General features: G+C 41.3%; 1 protein-coding gene across 4 annotated transcripts in view; it reads left to right on the forward strand.

Moving 5' to 3' along the window:
- pwp1 (PWP1 homolog, endonuclein) overlaps positions 1 to 27,710 on the forward strand; it is a 110,587-nt gene that overhangs the window by 12,798 nt on the left and 70,079 nt on the right. For 3 of the 4 annotated variants that reach the window (XM_084702011.1, XM_084702014.1, XM_084702013.1), the window contains exons 2-4: positions 16,127 to 16,185; positions 18,013 to 18,191; positions 18,477 to 18,562. In XM_084702011.1, the coding sequence (XP_084558137.1) occupies positions 16,127 to 16,185; positions 18,013 to 18,191; positions 18,477 to 18,562 (324 nt within the window). Of the gene's footprint in view, positions 1 to 16,126; positions 16,186 to 17,434; positions 17,461 to 18,012; positions 18,192 to 18,476; positions 18,563 to 27,710 lie in introns of those variants that run through there. The other variant, XM_084702012.1, reaches the window with a different exon arrangement.

A 27,710-nucleotide genomic window follows, 5' to 3' on the forward strand; every position in this document is an offset into this window, starting at 1 on the left:
CTCTAACGTGTCTTTTGTGGCTTCGCCGCCGCCTTTGATCGGCTCTACCGAACAAACGGTTTCGAAAATTTGAAAATCCATCAGACACCTTTGTGAAGCTTGGTCTGAAGATCATCTGTGCCAAATTTAGTAAACATTGGACAAAATTTGGGGCGTGTAAAAGGTTTTTACACTTTTCCATGAAATCCAAAATGGCGGCCGCGTCAATTCGGTTGTTATGAAATATTATCGATGGTCAAGCTTGATATCTCACAAGACATCAACAGATAAAGAAATTACTTTATTAAGGTAAACACTTCAACAGTTATTAGCCAAAACACGTTTATGCTTCCGGCCACGCCCCCTTTAAGTCACATGACACCATTTTTGGAGGACATCCTTAGAATAAAGTTCTGAGTAGGCCTACCAACTTTGGTGTCACTGCCTCAAAGAACTGCTGAGATATGGCTTCACTTCCTGCTTGGCGGCTTTTCTGCAGAATTTGATTGGCTGTACCGGACAAACGGTTTTGAAAATTAAATATCCTTCGATAAATTTTGTGAAGCTTGGTCTGAAGATCATGTCTGGGAGTTTTGAAGAAGATTTGACAAAATTTGTAGGAAGAGTAGGCTTTTAAAGGTTTTTGATAAAACCGGAAATAGCGGAAAATCTATATAACCGGAAATTGACGCCATGGTGTGCATTGCACTCGGCTTGATCCAGGGAATCCAATGGTACCTCATTTTTGAAAATGGGACATACGGTTCAAAAGTTGCGTGTGTAAACACAACTCCAACTTTGACCCGTTGGTGGCGCTAGAGTGCCGAAGCATGGGACATGAAACTTTGTGAATTGGACCAGGGGACTGTCCCCAATGAGTGTGCCAAATTTCAAAACTTTCGACCAAGCGCTTATGGGGGCTGCCATAGACACCCATGGCGGAAGAATAATAATAAATATAACTGCAAGCAGTAATGGCGGATTCCTCCAAACATTGCGAACCATTGAAAAATGTATATTCTTGACAAATTGTAACTGTATAGAAAAATCTATGCTGCAGAATTACCAATGGGATACCAAATCTGAAATGCAATACCATCAAGATCCACAAGGGCCTTTATTTCAAGCCAAGAAGTGAAGGGAGGGGGCTTGGTGAGCCTATCCATTCCAGAAAGCCTTGTATCTCTGTGCTTTAGGGCGTGGCCTGTAGCGCCACCTATGGGTAATGGTGGGCCATTTGTGGTGTGGTAGTTACTCTTGGCCTATACTATCAATGTTTCAGGAATTTTATAACTTTTTACCATTGCATACTAAATCGGAAATGCAATACCAACAAGATCCACATGGGCCTTTGCTAAAGACCAAGGAATGAGTGGGGGCTTGGTCAGCCCACACTCTCCTGAAATGTTGCGTGTGCGTCTTGGCCGTGCGTGTGTCAAGGGAAGGCTGAGTGTGTGTGAGATTTTGGAGCACGCGCGGGGAGGAGCAAGGGAGACATTCATTGGAAATTTGCCTAGAAATTAGCCAAGCAAGCATGTTTCAAATATTCACCAAAAATCGACCTTTCATCTTACAGTCAACTTTTTCACAGATTTGTGTTATGAACATTCTCAAGAGTTTTCATATGAACTTGTGATTGAATCAGAGTATCAGTTTTTGACTGGCTGATGTGTAAAGCATAATTTTAGCGTTAGCAATAAGTTCAATTTGATTTATATCAATCATTTTTAGAGATATGAATTTGCCTTTGCACATGGTAACATGTTGTAGTGTCTTCCTCCGATCTACCAAGTTTAGTGTTGATATCTCAAAGATTTGCTGAGACATGACTTCACATCCTGTTTGGCGGCTTTTCTGATGAATTTGATTGGCTGTACCGGACAGACGGTTATGAGGATCAAAATTCCTTTGATAACTTTTGTGAGGCTTGGTTTGAAGATCATCTCTGGTGATTTTGAAGAATATATGACAAAAATTGTAGGAGCAGTAGGCTTTCAAAGGTTTTTGATAAAACCGGAAATGGCGGGAAATCTATATAACCGGAAATTAACGCCATGGTGTGCGTTGAACTCGGCTTGATCCAGGGAATCCAATGGTACCTCATTTTTGAAAATGAGTCATACGGTTCAAAAGTTGCGTGTGTAAACACAAGTCCAACTTTGACCCATTGGTGGCGCTAGAGTGGTCTAATGGGAGACATGAAACTTGGTGTAGGTATAGAAGAAACTGTCCTTAATGAGTGTGCCAAATTTCACAAAAAGTTGTCGATGGGGTCTAGGGGCTGCCATTGACTCCCATGGTACAAGAATTACAAATAATAAAACCACCAATAACAATAGGTTTCCTCCTTACGGAGGAATCCTAAATATAACTGCAAGCAGTAATGGCGGATTCCTCCAAACACTGCGAACCATTGAAAAATGTTTATTTTTGACAAATTGTAACTGTATAGAAAAATGTATGCTGCAGAATTACCAATGGCATACCAAATCTGAAATGCAATACCATCAAGATCCACAAGGGCCTTTATTTCAAGCCAGTAAGTGAAGGAAGGGGGCTTGGTGAGCTTATCCATTCCAGAAAGCCTTGTATCTTTATGCATTAAGGCGTGGCCTGTAGCGCCACCTATGGGTAATGGTGGACCATTTGTGGTGTGGTAGTTACTCTTGGCCTATACTATTAATGTTTCAGGATTTTAAAAACTTTTTACCATTGCATATAAAATCGGAAATGCAATACCAACAGGATCCACATGGGCTTTGGGTAAAGTGTGGTAGTTACTCTTGGCCTGTACTGTCAATGTGTCAGGATTTGGAGACCTTTTTACTATTGCATACAAAGTAGGAAATGCAATGACACCAAGGTCCTCAAGGGCCTATGCTGATATTCAAGGAATGAGTGGGGGCTTGGTCAGCCCACACAGTCCTGATATGTTGCGTGTGTGTCTTGCCAAGCCCGCGCGTGTCAAGGGAAGAATGAGTGTCTGAGAATTTGGAGCATGCGCGGGGAGGAGCAGGGGACACATTTCATTGTAAATTTCCCTAGAAATTAGCCAAGCATGCATGTTTCAAAGATTCACCAAAAATCGACCTTTCATCTTAGAGTCAACTTTTTCTCAGATTTGTGTACTAAACATTCTCAAGAGTCTTCATATGAACTTGTTTGACTGGCTTACGTGTAAAGCATTGCGAACCATTGAAAAATGTATATTCTTGACAAATTGTAACTGTATAGAAAAATCAATGCTGCAGAATTTCCAATGGGATACCAAATCTGAAATGCAATAACATCAACATCCACAAGGGCCTTTATTTCAAGCCAAGAAGTGAAGCGCTTTAATCTTCACAAGAAGTGAAGTGCTTTGTGCTTTAGGGCGTGGCCTGTAGCGACACCTATTGGTAATGGTGGGCCATTTGTGGTGTGGTAGTTACTCTTGGCCTATACTATCAATGTTTCAGGATGTTTTTAACTTTTTACCATTGCATACAAAATCGGAAATGCAATACCAACAAGATCCACATGGGCTTTTGTTAAAGTGTTGTTGTTACTCTTGGCCTTTACTATCAATGTTTCAGGATTTGGATAACTTTTTACCATGGCAAACAAAATCTGAAATGCAATACCATCAAGATCCACATGGCCTTTGCAAAAGACCAAGGAACACTCTCCTGAAATGTTGCGTGTGCGTCTTGCCAAGCCCGCGCGTGTGTCAAGGGAAGACCTATGGGTAATAGTGGGCCATTTGTGGTGTGGTAGTTACTCTTGGTCTATACTATCAATGTTTCAGGATTTTTATAACTTTTTACCATTGTATACAAAATCGGAAAAGCAATACCAACAAGATCCACATGGGCTTTTTGTTAAAGTGTTTCTTTGCCTATACTATCTATGTTTCAGGATTTTGAGACCTTTTTACCATTGCATACAAAATCGGAAATGCAATACCATCAAGAGCCACATGGGCCTTTTTTTCAAGCCAATAAGTGAAGGGAGGGGGCTTGGTGAGCCTATCCATTCCAGAAAGCCTTGTATATTTGTGCTTTTTGGCGTGGCCTGTAGCGCCACCTATGGGTAATGGTGGGCCATTTGTGGTGTGGTAGTTACTCTTGGTCTATACTATCAATGTTTCAGGATTTTTATAACTTTTTACCATTGCATACAAAATCGGAAATGCAATACCAACAAGATCCACATGGGCTTTTGTTAAAGTGTTTCTCGGCCTACACTATCAATGTTTCAGGATTTGAGACCTTTTTACCATTGCATACAAAATCGGAAATGCAATACCATCAAGAGCCACATGGGCCTTTGCTAAAGACCAAGGAATGAGTGGGGGCTTGGTCAGCCCACACTCTCCTGAAATGTTGCGTGTGCGTCTTGGCCGCGCGTGTGTCAAGGGAAGGCTGAGTGTGTGTGAGATTTTGGAGCACGCGCGGGGAGGAGCAAGGGAGACATTCATTGGAAATTTGCCTAGAAATTAGCCAAGCAAGCATGTTTCAAATATTCACCAAAAATCGACCTTTCATCTTACAGTCAACTTTTTCACAGATTTGTGTTATGAACATTCTCAAGAGTTTTCATATGAACTTGTGATTGAATCAGAGTATCAGTTTTTGAATGGCTGATGTGTAAAGCATAATTTTAGCGTTAGCGATAAGTTCAATTTGCTTTATATCAATCATTTTTTGAGATATGAATTTGCCTTTGCACATGGTAACATGTTGTAGTGTCTTCCTCCGATCTACCAAGTTTAGTGTTGATATCTCAAAGATTTGCTGAGACATGACTTCACATCCTGTTTGGCGGCTTTTCTGATGAATTTGATTGGCTGTACCGGACAGACGGTTATGAGGATCAAAATTCCTTTGATAACTTTTGTGAGGCTTGGTCTGAAGATCATCTCTGGTGATTTTGAAGAAGATATGACAAAAATTGTAGGAGGAGTAGGCTTTCAAAGGTTTTTGATAAAACCGGAAATGGCGGGAAATCTATATAACCGGAAATTAACGCCATGGTGTGCGTTGAACTCGGCTTGATCCAGGGAATCCAATGGTACCTCATTTTTGAAAATGAGTCATACGGTTCAAAAGTTGCGTGTGTAAACACAAGTCCAACTTTGACCCATTGGTGGCGCTAGAGTGGTCTAATGGGAGACATGAAACTTGGTGTAGGTATAGAAGAAACTGTCCTTAATGAGTGTGCCAAATTTCACAAAAAGTTGTCGATGGGGTCTAGGGGCTGCCATTGACTCCCATGGTACAAGAATTACAAATAATAAAACCACCAATAACAATAGGTTTCCTCCTTACGGAGGAATCCTAATAATACTACCCATTACAATAGGTGCCTCGCAGCTTCGCTGCTTGGGCCCTAATAATACTACCAATTACAATAGGTGCCTCGCAGCTTCGCTGCTTGGCCCCTAATAATAATAATACTACCAATTACAATAGGTGCCTCGCAGCTTCGCTGCTTGGCCCCTAATAATAATACTACCAATTACAATAGGTGCCTCGCAGCTTCGCTGCTTGGCCCCTAATAATACTACCAATTACAATAGGTGCCTCGCAGCTTCGCTGCTTGGCCCCTAATAATAAGAAAAGGTAGAATCACTTATGTGGCTTCGCCGCTTCGCGGCTTGGCCACCAATAATAAGAAAAGGTAGAATCACTTATGCGGCTTGGCCGCTTCGCGGCTTGGCCACCAATTAATTTAAATACTGCCCATCTCTGGATACTCGCCAATTATCTAAGAACCAGGTAGTGTACATTTACCACACACTAGAGCCGGAGTAGGGCTAACGTCTTTAAATCACTTAATACGCCTCCATTGTCCTAGCAACGCGTCATGGTTACGGATAACAAGTTAGCTAAATAGCAAGAGCTAACCTAGAGAGCCATCCTATCAACCAATGTAGAATAAACCCAGATTCTAACCTACCTAAACATTTATTCAATGGAAACTCTAAGATAGCAGGCAGGCGACTTTATAGCTTTAATAATGCGTGTATTTAGCAGCTACAATGACAACATATATTAAAAAGGCTCTCCCTAATAAACATGAATTGACAACACCAGACAACGGTGGTTTTGCCTTTTCTGGCAGTCAATCATCCAGTATAGTACCTGTATGTATTCTTTTCAGGTGCTCGTGCATAGTGCAAGTGCTGCTGTGGTATGCCATTGCAACTTTGCACAGTGTACAAACCACCTTATTGTTTGGTGATAGCGTCAAAGTATTCCCATACTTTTGAAGCCTCGGGTATTTGGGGACTCGGGTTTTGGAACCAAGTCGGACTCTGCTGCAGCTGCCATGATATTTGAGCGTTGACTGGAGCCGACCAATTACATTTGTTACAATGAATTGAATGTTTTTTTTGTATTTTTTAATAATAATAATAAAAAAAGATGCTTGATTTAAAATATTGATGTCGACGCATTTTCAGAATCGCGGCAGCCCTAGAAAACAGTAACACCTTTTCTTTTAAATTATTTATTTTTAGAGTTGCTTTATTTGTCTTGAATAAGATAATCTACAATTTCTGTAGAACATTTAGTTAATTCAGCAATGATGACACAATCGGGAATCAGATCTCACACTGCCATAGGGCAGCTCAACTAAAAAAATCTTAGTCGACCAAGAGCATATCGTCCAGAAAATTGACTCGTCGACTGAGTGGGGACAGCCCTAGTGGATATGGAGTATATCTTACCTCTCCATCATCACGACCTCTGCTGTTATCTTCATTAATATCATGTCCTTGGTGCCGTTGTGTTCCAAGAAAGCCAGGTCTTAAAAACGTGGATCAAGTGCTGCAACATAGTAGAGGAGGTCTTGGAGATATGTGTAGCGACCATCAAAGTCCTGTCTGAATCGCACCTTCATCAGAGACATTACCAGTATATCGTTCTCATCTGGCTGGTAATTCCTCTGCAGGTTGGCCTGGATTGCGCAGATCATTGAGATGGTGGGAGGTTTTTCCTCACTGAGGAGTGTGATTGCACTTTCAGAGGGGACATCAATTTGATGACCTCTGGGATCAGTGTCATGTCTTCCTCTGTCAGGCTGGCTAATCCTTCTTCCCTCTTTATCTTCCTTGATAGTAGGGTGTTCAACCTAGCAGGCTGCTGCTCCCAAAAATGCTCCAACATGTCAAGGGAACTGTTCCATCTTGGACGTCATGGACTAGCTTGTGATTTGGCATGTGTAACCGGGCCTGCATTTCACATAGAACCTCAGTTGCTTGTGTGCTTCTGTGAAAAAAAGTAGTCATCTTCCTCACTTTCGCCAGAAGCTCTGACACCCTGTCCACCTTCATGGATATTTGTGAGGCCAGATCTAGTGTGTGTGAAATGCGTCGCACATGGGGGCCAGTATCATGTTTTTTGCATTATCCATGACCAATGCTGGGTTCCTGTCTTTGATCTGAGTAAAACTGCTAGATTATTCCCTGTGTGAGCCCCGTTGAACGTGGTTTTGCAACACCCACTCGTCATCAATGTAGTGTGCCGTGACTCTTATCTTGGTTTAACCAAGTTTCAGTTAAAAACAAAAACGGGTGGGGGCGGGGTTACCGTGACCCACAAGACACAAGCGGTTCTTACTTTAGACCGGAAATGTTCATGATAGTTTGTGCGATAGACTAATGCGTTAGTCGAGAAGGGAGAACAGAGTAACACGCAGGATTTCTTTTTTTTTTTTTTTTAAGGCGGCAGGCGTGTTGCTTAGCCTTAACTGAAAAGTACTGCGGGAAACCTTGGTCTTATTGAATTTCCCATCTTTCTTCGAAATTCCAACTTGGCATGAAACTTGGCTGAGAGACTTTATGAGAATCGGCCACTGACAGCAGTGGAGATGAGAGCGCGCAAAACAGTTGAAGAGGAGGAATCCATCTAAATATACAATTATTGGTCACATTTCTAAATACTGAAGGTGTTCGTCTACACATAATAAATCGTGTTATACCGATGCAAAGATGTTAGAAACGATGCATCGCAATTTCATCCCACATTGTATCCAGTGCACACTTTTGATCCTGGCAATTGCATCGTGAGCTTTTATGAACCGGTGAATCTTACCATCCCTAGAATATATTTTTCAAGGAGAAAAACTGCTATGTATTTTGTGTTATGAGCAAAAGCTACAGCTAAAAACAATGTTTTTACATTGTTACATCGTAGTTACAACTGGCCCTTTGAGGGCAACCATAATGTGGCCCTCGGTGAAAATGAGTTTGACACCCCTGCTCTAATACATTCATGCAAATGATTATGTAGCCTTTGTTTGTCTGCTGTTTCCTATGTTATCAAATGCATATGTTATGTTAATCAATATGTATCATATTGGTTCTGTCTTAAATTGTCTTACCACCACAAACATCTACACATTTTGTTCAAACATGAACAATGGTTGAGCCAGTTGTCATAATTGTAGGCCTAATTCACCATACAGCGCTTGCATGTACAGTTCTGCCTAGGGGTGTTTGCTATGTTTTCTTTAACATACCTTCAACATACCATACGATAACAGACCAAAGAAACTACATTTGTACGAACATTGTTCCTGTTTAAGTGAATTTGCTTTTAACCATTGTGTTATGTTCGGGTCATTCTGACCCATCAGTCATTGTGACCCACCGCCGTTGCCTACCTGCCAACCTGCACACATTTTGTGTACCAACTACGCAATTCTTGGTCAAAATACGCAGGTACGAAATGCTAGCTGAAACTACGCAAAACAAATCAATCAATATTCTCATCATAGCCTGACGTTGTCATACTCATAATTTTAGTCAGAATATGAGTCTGAAAACTCTCCGTTGGGCTGTGACTACGGGGCGTGTTTCAACCAAACTCGTAAAACAAATGCCTCTACGCTCAATTGGATAGACCTACAACCAGTCAGAGCAACGTAATATGTTGTTTGTTGAAAACGAATTTAACCCAAGGGCTCTTTCGTGACGTTGTTGATTACGTTACTGTAGATCATTTGTCCATCATCGTATAAAGCCCGTCCTGGCAATTTCATTGGTCCGCCCAGATCCTGGTTTTATGTAGTTGTTCCCAATACGAGACCCTCCAGACCCAACTTCCCAACCAAATTTTTTTGTGGGCGGGGAGAAGTTGGGATGGCAGCCAGGCTACTCTCATTACTGTCAATGTTACAAAAAGTTCTGTTGATTTTAATGGGCCACCCCAACGTTCGCAAGTCAGTAATTTTTTTGATTCACTGCTGCGAAAAAGTAATGACCGCTGTCATTGGCAACGGGTATTGTGCTTCTAATTGTGGTCGATTCACATATTTAATATCATTCCACAAGTAGTCCTGGGGCCGGTTGCACAAAGCACCTTAAGTTAAGATTTTCCTTAAAGACAGAGTTAAGGTTTCCTTAAAATATAATCGGTTGCACAAAGCACCCTTAAGTATTTTCCTTAAGGTTTCCTTACATGTTCCCTTAAGTATTTAAGGTTGTCTCCTTAACATCGTCTTATACTTAAGGAATCCCTTAAGGAGCGTTGCACGAAAGACCTTAGCAAACAAAGTAAGGAAGAAAACTTAAGGTACCTCTGACTTATTCTTTACTGCAACATGGCTGCGTTTATGGAGATAAATAAACCCATCCCACACCTATGGCACTCTGTTAAGCTACTGTGCTGCAGTCTAAACATGAATAGCTACTATTTATGCGTCGGCTACTGCTGTAAATAAAGTAGCTATAATATAAATATAGTATAGACTCACGCCGGTAAATGCAGTGTAACTGTTGATCTCATTTTACATTTACATTACATTTATTCATTTAGCAGACGCTTTTATCCAAAGCGACTTCCAAGAGAGAGCTTTACAAAAGAGCATAGGTCACTGAACATAACAACGAGATTGTCCCAAACATTGCAAGTAGCCAAAAAACATGAAGCATACATTGTGAAAAAGCTAAACAAGTGCCAAAAGGGAAGACCCATAAGAGCATGCAGTTATACAAGTTACAAATTAAAACAACATGAACCACAAAAGTGCAGGACTGTACCTGTAGAAGACAATCAACAGTAACATATTTCACAGCGAGTACAAGACTTAGCTTTGTTATATCTAACCTAAAAGAGCAATGAGTCACTTAATAAGAGTCATTGTGATCCTGGAGGAAACTAACTAACAAGTCCAGCCAAGCATTCTTAAGTGCCGTTGTACTCCCGGAACAAGTGCGTCTTGAGCCTTTTCTTGAAGGTGGGGAGACAGTCAGTGTCCCTGATGGAGGTGGGGAGCTGGTTCCACCATTGGGGGGCCAGGCAGGAGAAGAGCTTGTGTTGGGACGGGGCAGTCTTGAGCGGTGGGACCACCAGACGGTGGTCTGAAGAAGACTGTAGGTCTTTTTGATCTTTTTGATCTAGTTAGCTACCTAAGAAGTACTGTAGACTAGCGCTCACTTTTTAAAAACGTTAGGCTACTGAGTAGCAACAAGACCTATGCTATGAGTGAAGTTGATATCTCCTGTTTTATTGGACTCCCTCCTGAAATTGGTTATCTCATATTTGGACATAACAGTCAAGTTATCATAGCTAACTCTGGTATATATTTTTTATTTCTTGAACTGACCACTTCACCAAACTTGCTGGTTTATTTTTGATGCAATTTCGATGCAATTTTGTCCTACAATCGTACGTTTCCCAAAAAAGTTTTTTGTTTGCAGTTATTTGTGGATCCAATTTACGTTTTAGTATGCGCTTTCTTTTTTGTATCCCTGAAGAAGCACAATATTTTCCTCCTCTGACCAATTTGGTTTTCTTGCCTTCTTTTCGTAGGCCTATAAGCTAGCTACTAGCTACCTCTAGCTAAGAAGGTGATGCACTAGATACAACCAAACAACGCGGTCACCGTGGAAATGGTCGAATTTTACTGCTGTAAAATCACGTTAAATGTAGTAAATCCCTTAACGTTTCACCTTAGCTAAGGAAATCATTTAAGGGATTCTGTGCAACCCCCTTAAGAAAATCCCTTAGCTAAGGAGAAATTTACCCTTAAGTGTCATACTTAAGGAAAAAACGTAAGGTGTTTTGTGCAACCGGCCCCTGTCATTTAGCGCAACAGAAAGTCATTGGAACTTCAAGTAGGCTAACGCTGCATTGCTGAGGTACAGGTACAAGTGGGGGAGTAATAATCAATTACATAAATTTGACTGTAATGTTAAAATATACAATGTTAAAACGTATTCAATAACTTTGAGATGATCAATTTAATTAATTTCAATATCCTTATGAGATACATTGTGTTTATAAACAGTTAGCCGTCGTATCTACGATAGCTATCGTACGATGTGATTAGCCTTGTTACGAGACGGCTACGGTGAGAATAACTGATGGAGTAGGCTAATTTAAACAAAACGCTCCACGCTCTAACTTTGAATCGCTTTGTTGGAGCAAAGTCCCCATTACAAAAGTGTTTGACTACAGACTGCTAGCAAAGCTAATCATTTCTACTATTGCACCAGTCCACAGAACAGTCTTGCATGTTACCTCAGGTATAACATAATTATGACGTCAGATGACGAGAGCAGCCGATCAAAAAAGAAGCGAGTCCATGGCCCACAGAAGTTCCTGGCTAAATATCAGGAGCAATGGCTGTGCCTCCGCCCCTCAAAACTGCTGCACCATGCATTTTGCACATGTGCAATTATGATGTCGACATTAGCCACCAAGGAGCTTCAGGTCATATTTATTTCTACTTTTATGTGGATCCCTGTGCATGTAATTTCTTTGTGCACATAATTTCTTTGCTGTTAATCACTTTGAGCTGCAATTTTTTTATTGAATGTGCTATACAAATAAAGTTTATTATTATTATTCATAATAATAATTTCCAAACCTTTAGTTACAAAAGCTTACATTCTTAGATCATTTTTCAGTTGATACTTTCTTGTCATTATGCCTATATGATGTGTGCTTATATACTGTAAACTGATTCAATTAGGGTTTTTTTGCAGACTGTCGACGCCACGTGGGGGGGGGGGGGAAGATGCAGTCCGTATTATAAACTAATTCTTCCTGCAAGCACAATATTTTAGACCAATTCAGGCAGAAACTCTTATCACCTCATTCATTGTAGAACACAATTTGCCATTATCTGCTGCAGATCACGCCGGACCACTAATTCGGAAGATGTTTCGCGATTGTGAGATAGCCAAACAGTATGCCCCCCCCCCCCCACTAAAATGTTTTTAATCTCACCATGTCCAGTATTCTGAATTCAAAACATTTATTCAAAAATGTTTTGGCCAAGCGGAGCCAGCCAGTCCTGTGTACGTATAGTTAGCCATGTGTGCCAAACAGAAACGTTGAGAAGTCAAGGGCTCGCAAGCGAAAGCAGAGTGTATCATTCACACACTTTGGGTTCACATCCAAAAAGTTGGCATTCAGAGATGAAGAAGAGGCACCGAATGGCAATGCTGTTGCAGCTAGCACGGTGGGCCCACTCACTACCAGAACAGAGGATTCTCTCCCACCCAGTGATTCCGCAGAAGAACGTTTGGTTGAGGCCGAGTGCTCCGAATCGCATCGCATCAACCCCAAAATGTACATTCATTAGCAGGGCACTGTGGTGGCATATACGGGGGGCGGTTCTGGTGGGCCGGGCTGAATCAAAGTCCAGGGCCTATTTTTACTCCCAGTCCGTCCCTGCCTACTGCATAAAGAGCAAATTTAGATCGGTATTGCGCAACAGTCGCGAGATTGGGAAAAATATTGACAGGTATTTTGCACACAGAGGATGGCTGTGCCCGAACAAAGACAGCCTCCATAGTGAAAACGCTGGTCAGGAATGTCGATGAGTGCATTACAGAGGCAATGAAGCGGTCTCCATATAGCCTTGCTACAGATGGGAGCACAGATATGGAGGACATAAAACTGTACCCCATTGTTGTAAAGATTTTTGATGCCAGTCTTGGGAAGGTAGTTGTGATGTTGCTCAAAATTTGTGAATCCAGACAGTCTACTGGGAGAGCAATATTTGAATTGCTTGATGGTGAACATACCATGGTCAAATTGTGTCAGCTTTCCAGCTGACAATGCAGCAGTTATGCAAGGTTTGGGGAAAGGCTTAGCGGCTTTTTTGAAGGCACAAAATCCACACATCTACCTAGTTGGTTGTGCTTGTCACCCGATACACCTAGCTGCAGAGAGGGCATCCAGGCAGCTTAGTGTTAATATTGAAGACTTCCTCATCACCATTTATTATTCTATCTGGACAAAAGCAGCAAGAGAAAGTCAAGTCTACGTGACATACAGATCATGTGTGATACAGATGTGAGGAAAATCCTAAAGCTGTCCTCCACAAGATGGTTGTCTCTGGGGCAGTGTGTTAACCGTCTACAGCAATAGTGGGATCCGCTTACGGTTTTCTTTGAAAATGAGGTGGATACAGGAAAGAAAAAGAAGACAAAACCCTCAGTTTCCTCCAAGCAGCCCATGCCTCTATCTGGCCCTACCCAGAAGCCTTAATGCCCCACCCTCCACCAGCATGCCAGCTACAGAGTTTGACATGTCCAGATTCCTTTTCAAGCAAAATGAAATTGGAAAGAGAGCTGCAAAAGAAAAAACAAACCCCCAAAGAACCAAGAAAGAAGAGAAAAAGTATCTAACAAAACCTGAGAAGGTACTTCAGTTCCTCACCAACCCCTTGTCAAAGGTGTATTCACTCTCTCTGAAGAGCCATACCTATTTTTGACATCGGCAACCAAACACTTAAAAAAAAAAAGGAGCCATGCATTCAGATCCTGCTTCCAACTGCAACTGCAAAAGGTATTGCTTTCATTCTGTAAGGCTGAGCATGTCATCACTATGATTAAATAATTTGGTAAAGGTATCAAGCCATACCCTATACAGCCCAGGGGAAAATCAGGTGCCTGATGAGGAACTTTCAATTGGTCAGGACACCCAAACCTTCATCTAAAGCCAGGGTAACCTGGAGCTGAAGCCGTTCTTCAAAGATGTGAGAATTTTTTTCATCTGTAGCTGACTACATGGTTGCCAAATTTCCATTTGGCGACGAGCTGCTTATGCATGCTGTTGTGGCAGACATAGCTAACAGGCAGTGAAATTCCGTTCTCTCCAGTTTTTGTCAACCACTTTCCTACTATTCTGCCTGAAGAAGTCACTGTGGATGTATCAAACAACCAGCTTTGAGGAGAGCATCCTCAGCAAGCACACTGATGAGGCGAGACATTGACCTGTTGAAGAGAGGAGGCAAGGAGGTCTTCTCCAACCTGTCAGCAGTTATGCTTGGGATATTTGTTGTCTTCCATAGCAATGCTGATTGCGAGAGAATTTTCAGTCTGAGCACTGAAATGATAAGTGCCTTGGTGACCAGAAAGGTTAGCATGGCTGCAAAGGGGTATGTCTGTCACATGGAAGGCTTCAGCGATGCTCTGCTCAAAAAGGCCAAGTGAGCCAGCTATGAGGCAAAGCAGTCAAGATCAAGTGTCACTGCAACTAGATAGGGAATATACTTTAATGGGAGCTTTTTTTTCCATCCCAAGTTGAAATTCTAAATGTGCAAAATGTAAAGATCTCTATTCATTAAAGGAATTGTTGTCAAGAATGTATGATTGTATTGTTTTCTTCATAGCTGATTTATTATGTTGAATAACTGGATGATATGGCGGTGAGTAGAGAAATGACAGTGTGCAAACTGAAACTCTCCTGGTACTCAAACGTTGGGAGGTCTGGTATTGCGACAACTTAACTGCATACTTAAACAAAGTGAAGCATTTTCTTTTAACCGTTGGGTTGTTTCAGACCCCCCATATTGCGAAGGTGAAAAGAAAATGATTTTTATTAGTTTTTGTATTTGGTAAAATTGGGTAAACGCAACAATGGTTCGTTATGAAGCTAGGGTCATGTGACCCGAAGGCAGCACAAGGGTTAAATAACAGTAGGCTATAGGGTACCCTAGGGGTGGGCAATATGGCCAAAATCTTCTATAGCGGTATGAGTAATTTTTATCACGGTTACTGTATATATCACGGTATAGTAATTGTTCTGTAAATTCAATTAAGAAATGGTACAAAATAACCATATCATACTTCATTACAAACAAAAACAACTGCCTCACATGAGACAACACTTTAGTTAAAAACAAGACTCAAAAAAGTTACGAGTACGAGCGTTCCGATTGGCTGATGCGCAGTCATGCCATCCGCGTGGTGACCTACTCACAGCTCAATATGGATCCGTAATGCCCTCAGATGAAAATATCAAAATGAGCAAAAACGATCAAAGTTTTACTATTCACATCTAACTTCGGTTTTGGCGTATTAACCTTGTTAAAGCTCGGTCAATATGTTAAAGCCTCAGTTTGATATTTCCCTGCATGACCACACTCTCAGTTAGTAAGTAGTTAGCCTTCACTAGCCATCCTAGATCAACAATGCTAGCAACACCACGAGTGTAATTTTACAACAATAATATTACAGCAGGAGACATACAATTTGAACAACAAATCAAATTGGTTACCTGCAGAATGGGTCATCAAATATATAATAAATCAGCATCGGCATGAATGTGGTCCGCTTCGACTAAATAAACTCCACGTCTAAAATTCCGTCAGACCAACGCAAATGTGCTTCAAGAAGATAACAAAAATAGCAAATCAAGTAAAAGTTAAACTACAATGCTAAATATTGCAAGAATGCGATATATATGATGGCTTATATACAATATAACAACCAGACATTTCATTGACACATGTAATACAAAAATATAGTATAAAAGTATACCGCGGTTGAAACAGTATAGCCAAATCTCTCCCAGTAGGCACATTTCTACCGTTGCACGGTATAAACTGTCATACCGCCCAGCCCTAGGGTACCCAAAAACGTATTTATGAATTACCAATTGAAAGGTTGTTCAGCAAGTGATGATGCCTAAAGCAAACAAAAATCTCATCCTTGTCTTTTTAGGCGTTGTGACTTTGTGTAGTCCATGGCTCTGATGTCATCTACATGGCAACAGTTGTAGTTATATTTTGACATACCAAAATGTCATTTTTACTAGTGAAAACTGCATCGCCACTAGGCTTGCCATACAGTCTGTAATGATGCATTTTTTATTCATATCGGTCACTGTGTCAAACAACTAATGACACACTATTGTAACAGGTGGAGTTGAGCAAAGAGGAATTGCAACGCATCATAACTGAAGCAAAAGAACAGCTTGGGTATGTAGCTCTTATGTAAACAGTATATACACTCATCAGCCATAACATTATGACCACCGACATGGCATTAAAGTTAATATTTTGTCCTATAGTTGTGATAGAAACAGAAACAATGGGCAAACATAAGGAATTGAGTGATTTTGACAAGGGCTCAATTGTGATGGCTAGACGACTGGGTCAGAGCATCTCCAAAACTGCAATCTGCAGAGGTCAGTACCTATCAAAAGTGGTCCAAGGAAGGAAAAGCGGTGAACCGGCGATAGGGTCATGGGAGACCATGGCTCATTGATGCACATGAGGAGCGAAGGCTGGCTGGTGTCGTTCGATCCAACAGACGAGCTACTGTAGCTCACATGGCTGACAACGTTCATGCTGGTTCTGATAAAGGTGTCAGAACACACAGTGCATCAGAGCTCCGGCGTTGCTCTGTGAAGAGGAAAACCTTTCAGAAGGACAACCATCTCTCCAGCACTCCACCAATCAGGCCTGCATGGTAGAGTGGCCAGACGGAAGCCACTCCTCAGTAAAAGGCACATGACAGCCCACTTGGAGTTTGCCAAAAGTCAATTGAAGCACTCTCAGGACTCACAGGTCAGGATTGAGGGAAAGATGAATGAAAGGCAATTTACAAAGACATCCTTGATGTAAACCTGCTCCAGAGCGCTCTGGACCTCAAACTGGGGCAAAGGTTCATCTTCCAACAAGACAACAACCCTAAGCACACAGCCAAGATAACAAAGGAGTGGCTTCGGGACAACTCTGTGAATGTCCTTGAGTGGCCCAGCCAGAGCCCAGACGTGAACCCAATTAAACATCTCTGGAGAGGTCTGAAAATGGTGTGCACCGACAATCCCCATCAAACCCGATGGAGCTTGAGAGGTCCTGTAAAGAAGAATGGGAGAAACTGTCCAAAAATAGGTGTGCTAAGTAGTTATATTTTTGTTTGGAATTTTTGCAAATTATTAAATATTTAACAAACCTTTTTTATTTTGTCATTGTGGGGTATTGTGTGTAGAACTTTAAGGGGAAAAAGGTAATTTAATCCAATTTGGAATAAAGCTGTCACATAAAATGTGGAAAAAGTGAAGAGCTGTGAATCATTTCTGGATCTACTGTATGGGGCTGCTTACCCACTGCTGAAAGCGCCTACAATGGACATGCGAGTATCACCTGGTCTGACAAATCATGTTTTATTTTACATCATGTGGATGGCTGGGTGCCTGTGCGTCACATACCTGGAGAACACATGGTACAAGGATGGACTATGGGAAGAAGGTATACCAGCGGAGGCAGTGTGATGCTGTGTAATACATGCAATCCTGCAATACATGTGGATGTTACTGTACCTAAGCATTGTTGCAGACCATGTACACCCTTTCACGGAAACGGTATTCCCGAATGACAGTGGCATCTCTCAGCAGGATAATGCGCCCTGCCACTAAGCATAAAGAGTTCAATGTATTGACTTGGCCTTCCAAATTCCCCAGATCTCAATCCAATCAAGCATTTGTAGGATGGGCTGGACAAACAAGTGTGATCTATGTACGCCCCACCTTCAAAACTTACACGGCTTAAAGGATCTCTTCTAAACTCCTGGTGCCAGTACCACAGCACACCGAGGTCTAGTGGAGTCCATGTCTTGACGGGTCTGGGCTGTTTTGGCTGTGAAAGGGGGACCTACACAGTATTAGGCAGGTGGTCATGATGTTATGGCTGATAGGTGTATCTTCTCATGTAGTTCTTTTTGACTGAGTAAAACATCACTGTTAATTGTATTTACTCTTCACCTTATAACCTCAAATACATATGTACATTCTCTATTCTTAGTGAACGTAGGGATGAAGAAGAGGAGGAAGATGATGAGGGTATGGCCAGTGGGCAGGAGACGAGTGACGAGGCAGAGGCTGCCCGAAAACAGGAACCAGAACAGGATGAGAATGAAGCAGGAAGGGAAGAAGATGAGTTAGCGGAGTATGGCTTGGACAAATATGATGAGGAGGACACAGGTAAGAGTGGTTATAATATTATGGTCTGATTCTAGCCGGTAATGCAAAGAGTTTTTCTTTGCATTACAAGAAAGTGTACTTTCTGTCCCTCTGTCTTTTTTTATTTGAATTAATATATATTTTTAAAGACACCTTTGTGTCTTTAACACAAAACAAGCTATATTCTGTGTGCTATTGCTAATAGGTTGATAATTTATCAATATGCTAAGAGAAATTTGTCACACAGAACCCTGCATTGTTTGTATCATCTTATTGTACTCTGTATTTGATTTTAATATGGTACAGTTACTTCCAACCTGGGTGACAGTCTGGCTGGACTTACAGTGTTTAGCACAAATGAAGAGGACCCTTACATTACCATCAAAGACACGGTGAAAAAACGTTTTTGTCTTGTTTATAAGAATGCACCTAATAGTGTAAATCTTGGTCTGAAGCACTTGCGAATTAGCGGTATTTGCTAATACAAGGGGTATTTGTAAGAAATGTGGTAATACGCCTATAGATTAAAGGCTTTGGGTTATAGTAGTTATCGAGGCCAATTAACAGCATTGATATTGTTCTATTCAACTGACGGTGTAACCCACCAGTGGTCGCTCTTTATTCTAAAAACTGAAAATTTAATTGAATGATATGTTAAGTACCTTAATGTATTTGTTTAACGTAAACTTTTGAACGTTGAAAAAACCATGTCTAGGAAGCAAGTCTTTGTTATGCAACTTTCTCTGCGCCATTTTTTAAGCCCAAAGTCACTGGGTGTAGCTTCACTACTCCAGTAATCTTGATGACACAAGCAGTCAGATGGTTATCAATTTGATTTCGCTGGAAAGGGAGAACATTTTCTCTTTGGGGACCACAACGACATCTTGATTGATCTCGCCTTGGGTGCCAGATTTGTTATGCCAGGAGGTATATCTCAACCGCCCTGGGGACACAGTTCTTGAATTGCTCCAGTAGCATCAACTCTTTTAGTTGCTCAAAATCGTAGGTTTCTGTGGCCTTCAACCAGCCTTCGCACGCTACCCCTAATTTCCTACACAAATAAAGGTGAGACTCACGCTTCTTACGTCACACTGAGCGAAACTGCTGCCGGTCGGCCTCTGGAACGCCACCATAGGCAGTCAGAATAGCCTTTTCCAAGGTCTCATACTCCAACCGCAGGCGAGGATCCAAGGCTGCAAAAGCCACTTGTGCCTTGCCCTTCAACACACTGCACCAGCAGAGGCCATTTAGCTTCGGGCCAATCGCATTCCCGAGTCACAACTTCAAAAGCCACAAAAAAAGTGTCCACATCTTCCTCTGAGAACATTGGTACATGGGTAGGGCGGAGCGGACAACAAAACAGTGCTCCAAAGAGGCACCCCCCTTGTGGCCTTCTATCATCCCAACTCCAACTGGGCCAACAGCTCCCTAGATTCCTGCCCCTCCCTTTAAGCACAAAGGTCCCAGGCAGCAACCAGACCAATTCACACAGTCCAAGACTGAGTCCAGGATGTCAAGACATAAAACCTGGATAAATTATAACCTCCACTTCCAAGTACAGAGTAACTGCCGTCAAAAATACTCAAACTCAATCACCTTACCGGCTACTAACACTCATCTAGCATGACTTGCTCCTGACTTCACCACCTAGGTCCGCTACCAGGGATGTAGTGGGGGCTAAACGCACATAAACGCCGTTTACGCACCTCCCGAAATTCGGAAATAGCGTTTATCCATCTCTAAATTGCGGAAATTGCGTTTATCCACCTCTAAATAGCGTTTATGCGCATTTACGCACATGTAAGTTCCCTGCGCCTCGTATTCTGCCGTTGGAATAATCCAAAATAAATTTGGTGTAATTTGCAAACACCAAAGACTAAATTTAATATTGTTTAACATATAAACGCTGTAGTCTGAATAATTTCATCTGTGCTGTATATGGTCTGTGACCCTCCAATCAATGCGGTGCAGCTGCGGTGGCGACACCAATCAGGATCCACAAAGTATGAACACATACACACGTTGTGGATGTCTACCTCAGGGGTTTTCAACTGGTTTTGTCCTAGGGACCACCATTCTTACTAGAAAGTAATCCGCGGCCCACTGATGTGCATGCGCGCGCCTACGTGTGTGTGTGCGTGTGGATAGAAGGAAGTTTTAACAATTAACAACATTAATTAGCCATGGTTATCAGGCAATTTTTGAAGTGACCATCGAGTGCTCCCACTCCCACAGATGCCTGCAAAAGGCCTCAAGTACAGATTAATATCAATTCACGTTTGTAAACGTTGTTTTGGTTTGCTCAACATCGCTTTAAGACAGGGACAAACTGCTAGCCTGCTATTAATAATGTGCTTTGAAATACGATGATGCAGATACAAGCCAACATTACCGGTTCCATCTAGATAGGCCTAATGAAACGTAATAATAAATAAATAAACAGTGTTCTCATGCCTCTGTAAAGGGGCTGAAATGCGTCTGTCTCAAGGTCAATGCATGTCGTTTTTTGGCGACCGTACGTTCGCTACTTGGTAAGCAAAATAGATACGGACACACGTGAAAGCTCATCTCGGGGAGAGGGGGGCGTCTCTGGGAATCTCACTCCAAACTTGACGACCCTGTAAATAAATAAATAATACAATTTATAGTTTACCCACCTCTAATTTTAACATTACACCACTGTCCGCTACCTAGCAACAAGCCTGACAAAACAAACGGAGCTGTAGCAAAAAATGCTGTTCTAGTCATAATAAATAGCCTACCTGTTAGCTAATATAATTACCCAAACAGCTAGATAGCCATTGATGCGGGTGGCCTCTTGGTTACCTGAGGAGTGAGTTTCACCGATATACACCGGCTACATCTATGAACTATGAACTTGTTCTGAGCAGGTGTTGTCAGTGAACAGGCTGTAAAACTGTTGGTTAAGGGACTCGTGAAAAACTGATGCTAATTATCTGGGAAACATTTTAACAGCAGTCAAGTTGTCATTGTTTGTTTCAAACAAGTTGTGAATTTGTTGTAACATTTAAAACAGGATATCATGACTGTGCTCAAAGTGATGCTCGAGCTCCAGCGGTTTGCTTGTTAGGTGAACAAAACCTTCGGAAGACTTAGCAGAATCACGAAAAAATATCCTTTTTTTCCATTGGTTGCTGCATTAAATCTTACCCAGATATAATGGTGCTTTTTTCAATTGACTATTGTGTAGACCCTTTCTTTTTTTTGACTGGTTGATAAGTGGCAGGCTCGACTAAGAATTCCAGGGTAGACGCGTTTGACTGCCGGTTCCATAGTGAGAGTGGCGCGGACAGAGGAATTTTGGTTGGGTCCTGCGGCATATTAAATATATTATATAAAAAAAAAAAAAATCTGCGTGAGAAATACAATGTGTGGCGGGAGGGCGTGGCAAAAGACCGAAATGAGTGACTGTCACTCTCAATGCGTGACAGTTGAGAGCCCTGGATCAGTATATATGTACATAAAGCACGGCGTTACACAAGGACAGGTGGACAGGCAGTGGGGAAACAGAAACCCAGGAGACAACTGGTCGGCATTGATGGATTACATCTGTCCACAACAAACTGATGTTCCCCCGTCTTTGTCATCTGGGAGTTCGAAAGGGCTAAACACCTCCCCATGATTACTTGGGTTCCAATCAGGACACAGGGCGTAGTCCCATTCCCCTTTCCATCACCACCATGTGCAAGGCCGCCGCGCTACTTAAGTGTTACACTTAAAAGTTACTTCCGAGAAAGGAATATGAACCATCCCTCTAACACCCTGCCACTAGGTGTACACGTAACAATATTATGTGTACACAGTTAGAAGCACACTGGATCTTCAGATGTGCAATGACCTATGGAGCGATGGGCTCAGACTGCATATACTGTACAACAATCTTTTGAGTGTCCAATTAAAATATCAGGTAACATTTGTCACTTGAAAGCGTTGAGTCATTTAAATGATGAATCATAAGATGGCTAGTGTCTCCCTTTGTTTTCTTCCCCCCAAAAGCCATGCGGTCTCACATTAGCAGAACTCAAGTGCGCAGACATTGAGTCAACGCTGTCCAAGCAGAAATTATCTCCCGTGTTGTGGCTTCTTGGCCTCTGTTTTAATTCTCGCTTGCAGCTGACTTTGTACGCAAGGACTTTTTATAGAATTATAATTATATATTTACTGTAGGAATTATACATTATACAATCATGCACGAGTGGCAGTTATATCTGCATGTGTGAAATATAATTACTGTCCTTGCTATCAGTGAGGCATACTATTGTTATGTAATGTATATTTGTTATTACAATATATTACAATAGCGTTGCTATGACTTTGGAAAATGTTCAGTTGCTTGGTTTAGGAAATATTTTTCTGGCAGAAAATACTGCTAGCTTGCTATTGCCAGCATATGATGTCACAAAATAGTTTGTTGTTAGTAACGGTGCCGACAAGTCTGGTGGTTTATGGGGGGTGATAAGTGCCTTCGTACACCTGAACAGCATTCCATGTAGACAAGCTTTGCCCACAATGTCTGTGTCATCTCAGCCTTTTTATCAGTTCTTTTTTTCATTTCCTTTTTATTACCCCCAAGGGGGGTGATGGAGGGGACGTAGTGCGTGTGGGAACTTTGATAGCGCCAACATTACCTTTGTAAACATTGCATTAGCGCGTGTGACGGTGTGACCCGTCTGCAAAGCTAACAATCACTGCCACCTCTACGTCTGCAAAGCTAACAATCAATGCCACCGCTACGTCGCTATGTCTGCAATCACTGCCACCACTACACCAGACGTCTGCAAAGCAAACAATCACTGCCACCACTACGTGGCTATGTCTGCAATCACTGCCACCGCTACACCATACGTCTGCCATAATGTGGTATATTAGCTATAAACCGGTATCAAGTCGGCAACAGTAGGCTAAGTGGCTGGCTAGCTATTAATGGGGAAAATAATAACAGTTTGGCTATTTCATCGAGCTAGTGTTGGGCTGTAGGCTATTGGCAGAGACCTGAACAGCCAAACTTGTTTTGTCACTGACTGGTCATTGAAACAAGTCGGTTGTGGTTTGATTTAATATTGAAGATAGTGCTGTCAGTTAAACGCGTTATTAACGGCGTTAACGCCAACCCATTTTAACGGTGTCATTTTTTTTATTGAAAGATTAACGTTCTTTTTGGCCTAGCAAAGTTTGTCGTTGTTTTCACATGCTGTTGCAACAATTACTGACGTTAGAAAAAATACCACACCACAACAGATGTAGCTAGACCAGAAACAAAAAACAGGCACGCCGCACACACTTGTTTGGGCTTGCGAGCTGGCTAAGGAGTAGTTGGCTAACGTTACGTTTTGAGTGGATGGCGAGCGCGAGACGCCGAAATGTTTGCCAATAACATTCTGAATGAAAAGTTTACGCTTAAAAAGTTGCCAAATGGTTCCATTTAGGGCTGCAACAACGATTATTATAGTAATCAATTAATCTATCGATTCTTTTTTCGCTTAATTGATGAATCGGATAAAAACACAAAACTAAAATTAACAATTGACTTGAATTATGTTTCCTTTTCACTACACAAACAAAATCAACAAGCAACAGAGAAAAAAAATTTAAACAAACATCGTACACCATACAAAGCAGAGAAAAAAATGATAAATATAAATAAATATAAACACCCTCACACCATGACCGCCGTCCCACCACGAACCCCCTCCCTTCCCTTGCCATAACTGACCCGTCCCTCCCTAGGAGTGCATTTTATCCGGGTCTCAATTGGATTCTCTTTCGAGATGAGAGACCAAAGGCTGCCAAATTTTCTGAAAGTCTCTCAGCTTGTCTTTCCAAATGAATCTAATTCTCTCCAAATGCAAAGTATCTGTCAAGTCAGTCAGCCAGTGTTTGAAGAAAGGAGCGTCTTTCTCTTTCCAGAGAAGTAAGATATTTCTTTTGCAGTTGCAATAACGCCATATGCCAGAAGACGCTGTTGTGCTACATTTAGCTTCCTTAGCTCTGTAGATATTCCCAAAATTATTAAAATAGGGTCTGGCTCTATCTGAATCTCCAAGATTGAAGAGAAAAACTTAAATATTTTGCCCCAATAATCTTGAAGTTTGGGGCAAAAAGCATAACTATGTGGTAGCCTCCACTGACTAAAATTCATCACACAGGTGAAAACAAATTTGTCAGTTTTGTCGTGGAGGAGTGTAGCTTGTGCAGAATTTTAAATTGTATTAAACAGTGACAGCTAGCCTGAAGTTGTCATACTCATTATTCTAGTCAGAATATGAGGCTGAAACCTCTCTGTTGGGCTGTGAGTATGGGGTGTGTTTCAACCAAACTCGTAAATAAAAGCCTCTTCGCTCAATTGCATATACCTTCAACCAATGAGAGCAATGCAGTATGTTGTTTGTTGAAAACAAATTCAACCCAAGCGCTCTTTGGTGACGTGGTTGATTACGTTACTGTTGATCATCTGTCCATCATCGTATAAAGCCTGCCCTGACAATATTATTGGTTTGAACAGCTCCTGTTACACACACTGACAGTTTTTCCCAAAACAAGCAACCCCAGACCCAACCTCCCGACCAAATTTTTTGTGTGGGCGGGGCTAAGTTGGGCTGGCAGCCAGGCTAAGTGACGGCATTAATGGAACAGTCATGGATGAACTCCAAACTCATACGTCAGGAAGTATAACAGCCCCAATCTATTTTTCCCACTCCTCTTTTATTTTCATACAGTTGTAAAATTATGTAACGTGTTAGCAAACAGTTTAACTCTTAGATGCGTGAGTTCTAAATATTTCCTACGATCCCCACAGCGTGTTATTTTTCCGAAACAGAAGCTACCTTCTGTTACCTAGCAACCTAGCATAATACTCGTAGCAATCCTACTACCTGCTAATGTCACTTGATAGCCTCCTCATTGTACATTTTGAAGCCATACTACAGCTTTTGTCATATAGTTTTTGTCTATCAGAAAATTGTCAGTTGGAATGTTCAAAATCACACATGTGCGACGTTACATTGTGAGACTGTGAGGCATTTTAACGATCACATATGTGCGACGCTACTCAGTAATGGCTTAATAAAACTTGAGTTTGTCTGCCTCTGCCTTCTCAAGTTAGGAAGATGTGTTCTGACATTTGAATAACTGATTCTTTGGCGTGTTATATCTTTTGTGGAGTGGTTGGAAAGAAGCAAAAGTTCCTTTATGTACAGGTTGCCAAAATTACTAATTCCTATTTGCTTCCAGGTATTAAATGGCCCATCCAGAACAGAGGGAGTTAAGGAGGGGTTTGCTGCTATAGGTAGCAAAAAAATGAATAAACCCAGTTTGGTCAGGGTGTACCAGCTTACCCATAAAAGCATTACGTTTTCTGGCCAGTCTCTTGGCCAGAATTTTCTGATCTGTATTTAGCAGTTGGGACACTTGTGTTTGTCCCCGGCTGTGAAACAATTCTGTTAGATGTCAGGGAGATTGACTTGTCAATATCTGACTCCAATTTAGAAATGTGCAAGTACAATACTTCCTGGCACAATGATAGTTTATCATCTAAATAATAAGATAAATATAATGAAATATAATCAAATTAGGGCTGTCGAAATTAACGCGATCTCACTTTAACACAAAAAAACTGCAGGTTTCTTTTTGACCCTGGGAATCACCTGTCGTCACATGACTTTGACTGCCGACAGTAGCTGAATGATGGAGAGAGAGCTTTTAGATGGGAAGTTCCATTTCCATGAGAACTCATTCTGCACTTCACTCTTAGTATTTTGAGTTGTAAATGAGCAGCAACAAATGTATGCTTTTAAATCAATTTATAAATAATAAGTATGCATTTTTATATAAAATATACATAAATATCAGTTGTAAAAATGTCAGTAAAAAACTGCAAACACACCCTACAATTTCCCCAGAAATTGTACTCTGTAGTTTAAGATGTAGCAATGTAGTTTATCTTGTAAAGCAGATAATGTAACTAATAAAATCATTTTTGCATGTATTCAAACATGCGTCTAATGAATCATTAGCCGATAAAGTCACCAATGAGAATTGACAATGTATGTAAGGCGAATTAGTGGATACTCGAACTATAGTTTGCTATCAGTATGTCTATAGAAGGAGCTATTGAATTGTCTCAAACATTCAAGGGTCTGATAGATCCAGTTATCCTGGCAAAACAGTTATTATTCTTTATTTATTGACAGGGCACAGTCCAAGTATTGCAAAAATGAGTGTAGCCTATTAGTTTTGAACTTCTAAGCTAGAAGCTACAATCTCTGTTTGCTGTCCCGTTTATCAATCTCAAATATTTGCTCCCTGAACCAAAAATTGGACTGTGGCTTGTGTACATCAACACGAAATGGGGCTAAAACTCTATGCTAGTTTCTAATTAGACTACTGCTCATCACTGATGGAGTTTATGACTGTTGTGTTCACACAACTGAACTGTTGAGAACTGTTGAGACCAAATGCATTGATTCACTAGGCAATCGATCATGAGGGGGGATGGGATTGCATCTTTCAAAGATGCGTCCATGGGTTACCAGTTCCAAAAAGTCCTGTGAACAATGCAGTAGGCTAGCCAAGATTAGCCTATTTATTCTATTTAGTCAGATTAAATTTGGGGACAAAATTAGATGTAATGGGAACAAAACGTAGGCTATGATCTGTCAGGCTAGTTGTAGATAGGCCGCCTATTGATTAATCCAATGCAACTCTCATTTTACATGCGCAACTGCCCTTGCGTAACCCGCCACCTACACTTAAAACTGGAGTCCCAATGTTACAGTAATACAATAGCCTACATAAAACAAAAATACATATTCTCAACCAGTTTGATATTATTTCTGATCTATCATCCTCTGTGTCTTGTCATTCCGAAAGTTCAATTGAATAGGCTAACATCAAGTAAGCCCTATAGCCTAGAATTTCTAAACAATTCAGTCTAATTTTTACTGTGTTCTGACAATAAATGAAGAACATTACATGTTTTGCCAGTATAACTGGATCTAATTATACCATTGATGTGTTTGTTTATACTTTTGACTGGGGACAACAACTTGTTCTTGTCAGCCGACTATAAAATGTTGATATGTCGGGCTACAAGACCATTTACATTTACATTTTAGTCATTTAGCAGACGCTCTTATCCAGAGCGACTTACAGAAAGTACAGGGACATTCCCCCCGAGGCAAGTAGGGCCTTGGCCAAGGACACACTGTCATTTTGCTTAGCTGGGAATCGAACCAGCAACCTTCTGATTACGAGCCCGATTTCTTAACCGCTCAGCCATCTGACTCCCCGTCCAGACCAACTGCAGTCAAGCCTAACCCGCATTGTGTTAGACATTCTTTAGCCAATAAATAACATTTTGCTGAATGATTGAAGGGCTAGACAAGCGAACACTCCAATAAAATAATCACCAACTCAGGGTTCCCGCGGGGTCTTAAAAAGTCTTAAGTCTTAAATTCGGAACTTTAAATTTAAGGCCTCAAAACGTCCATATTTTCATCCGAGGTCTTAAATTGCATTTAG

This window comes from Hypomesus nipponensis, chromosome 7 (genome assembly GCF_054491055.1).
Source record: "Hypomesus nipponensis isolate SF chromosome 7, ASM5449105v1, whole genome shotgun sequence".
NCBI lineage: Eukaryota > Metazoa > Chordata > Actinopteri > Osmeriformes > Osmeridae > Hypomesus > Hypomesus nipponensis.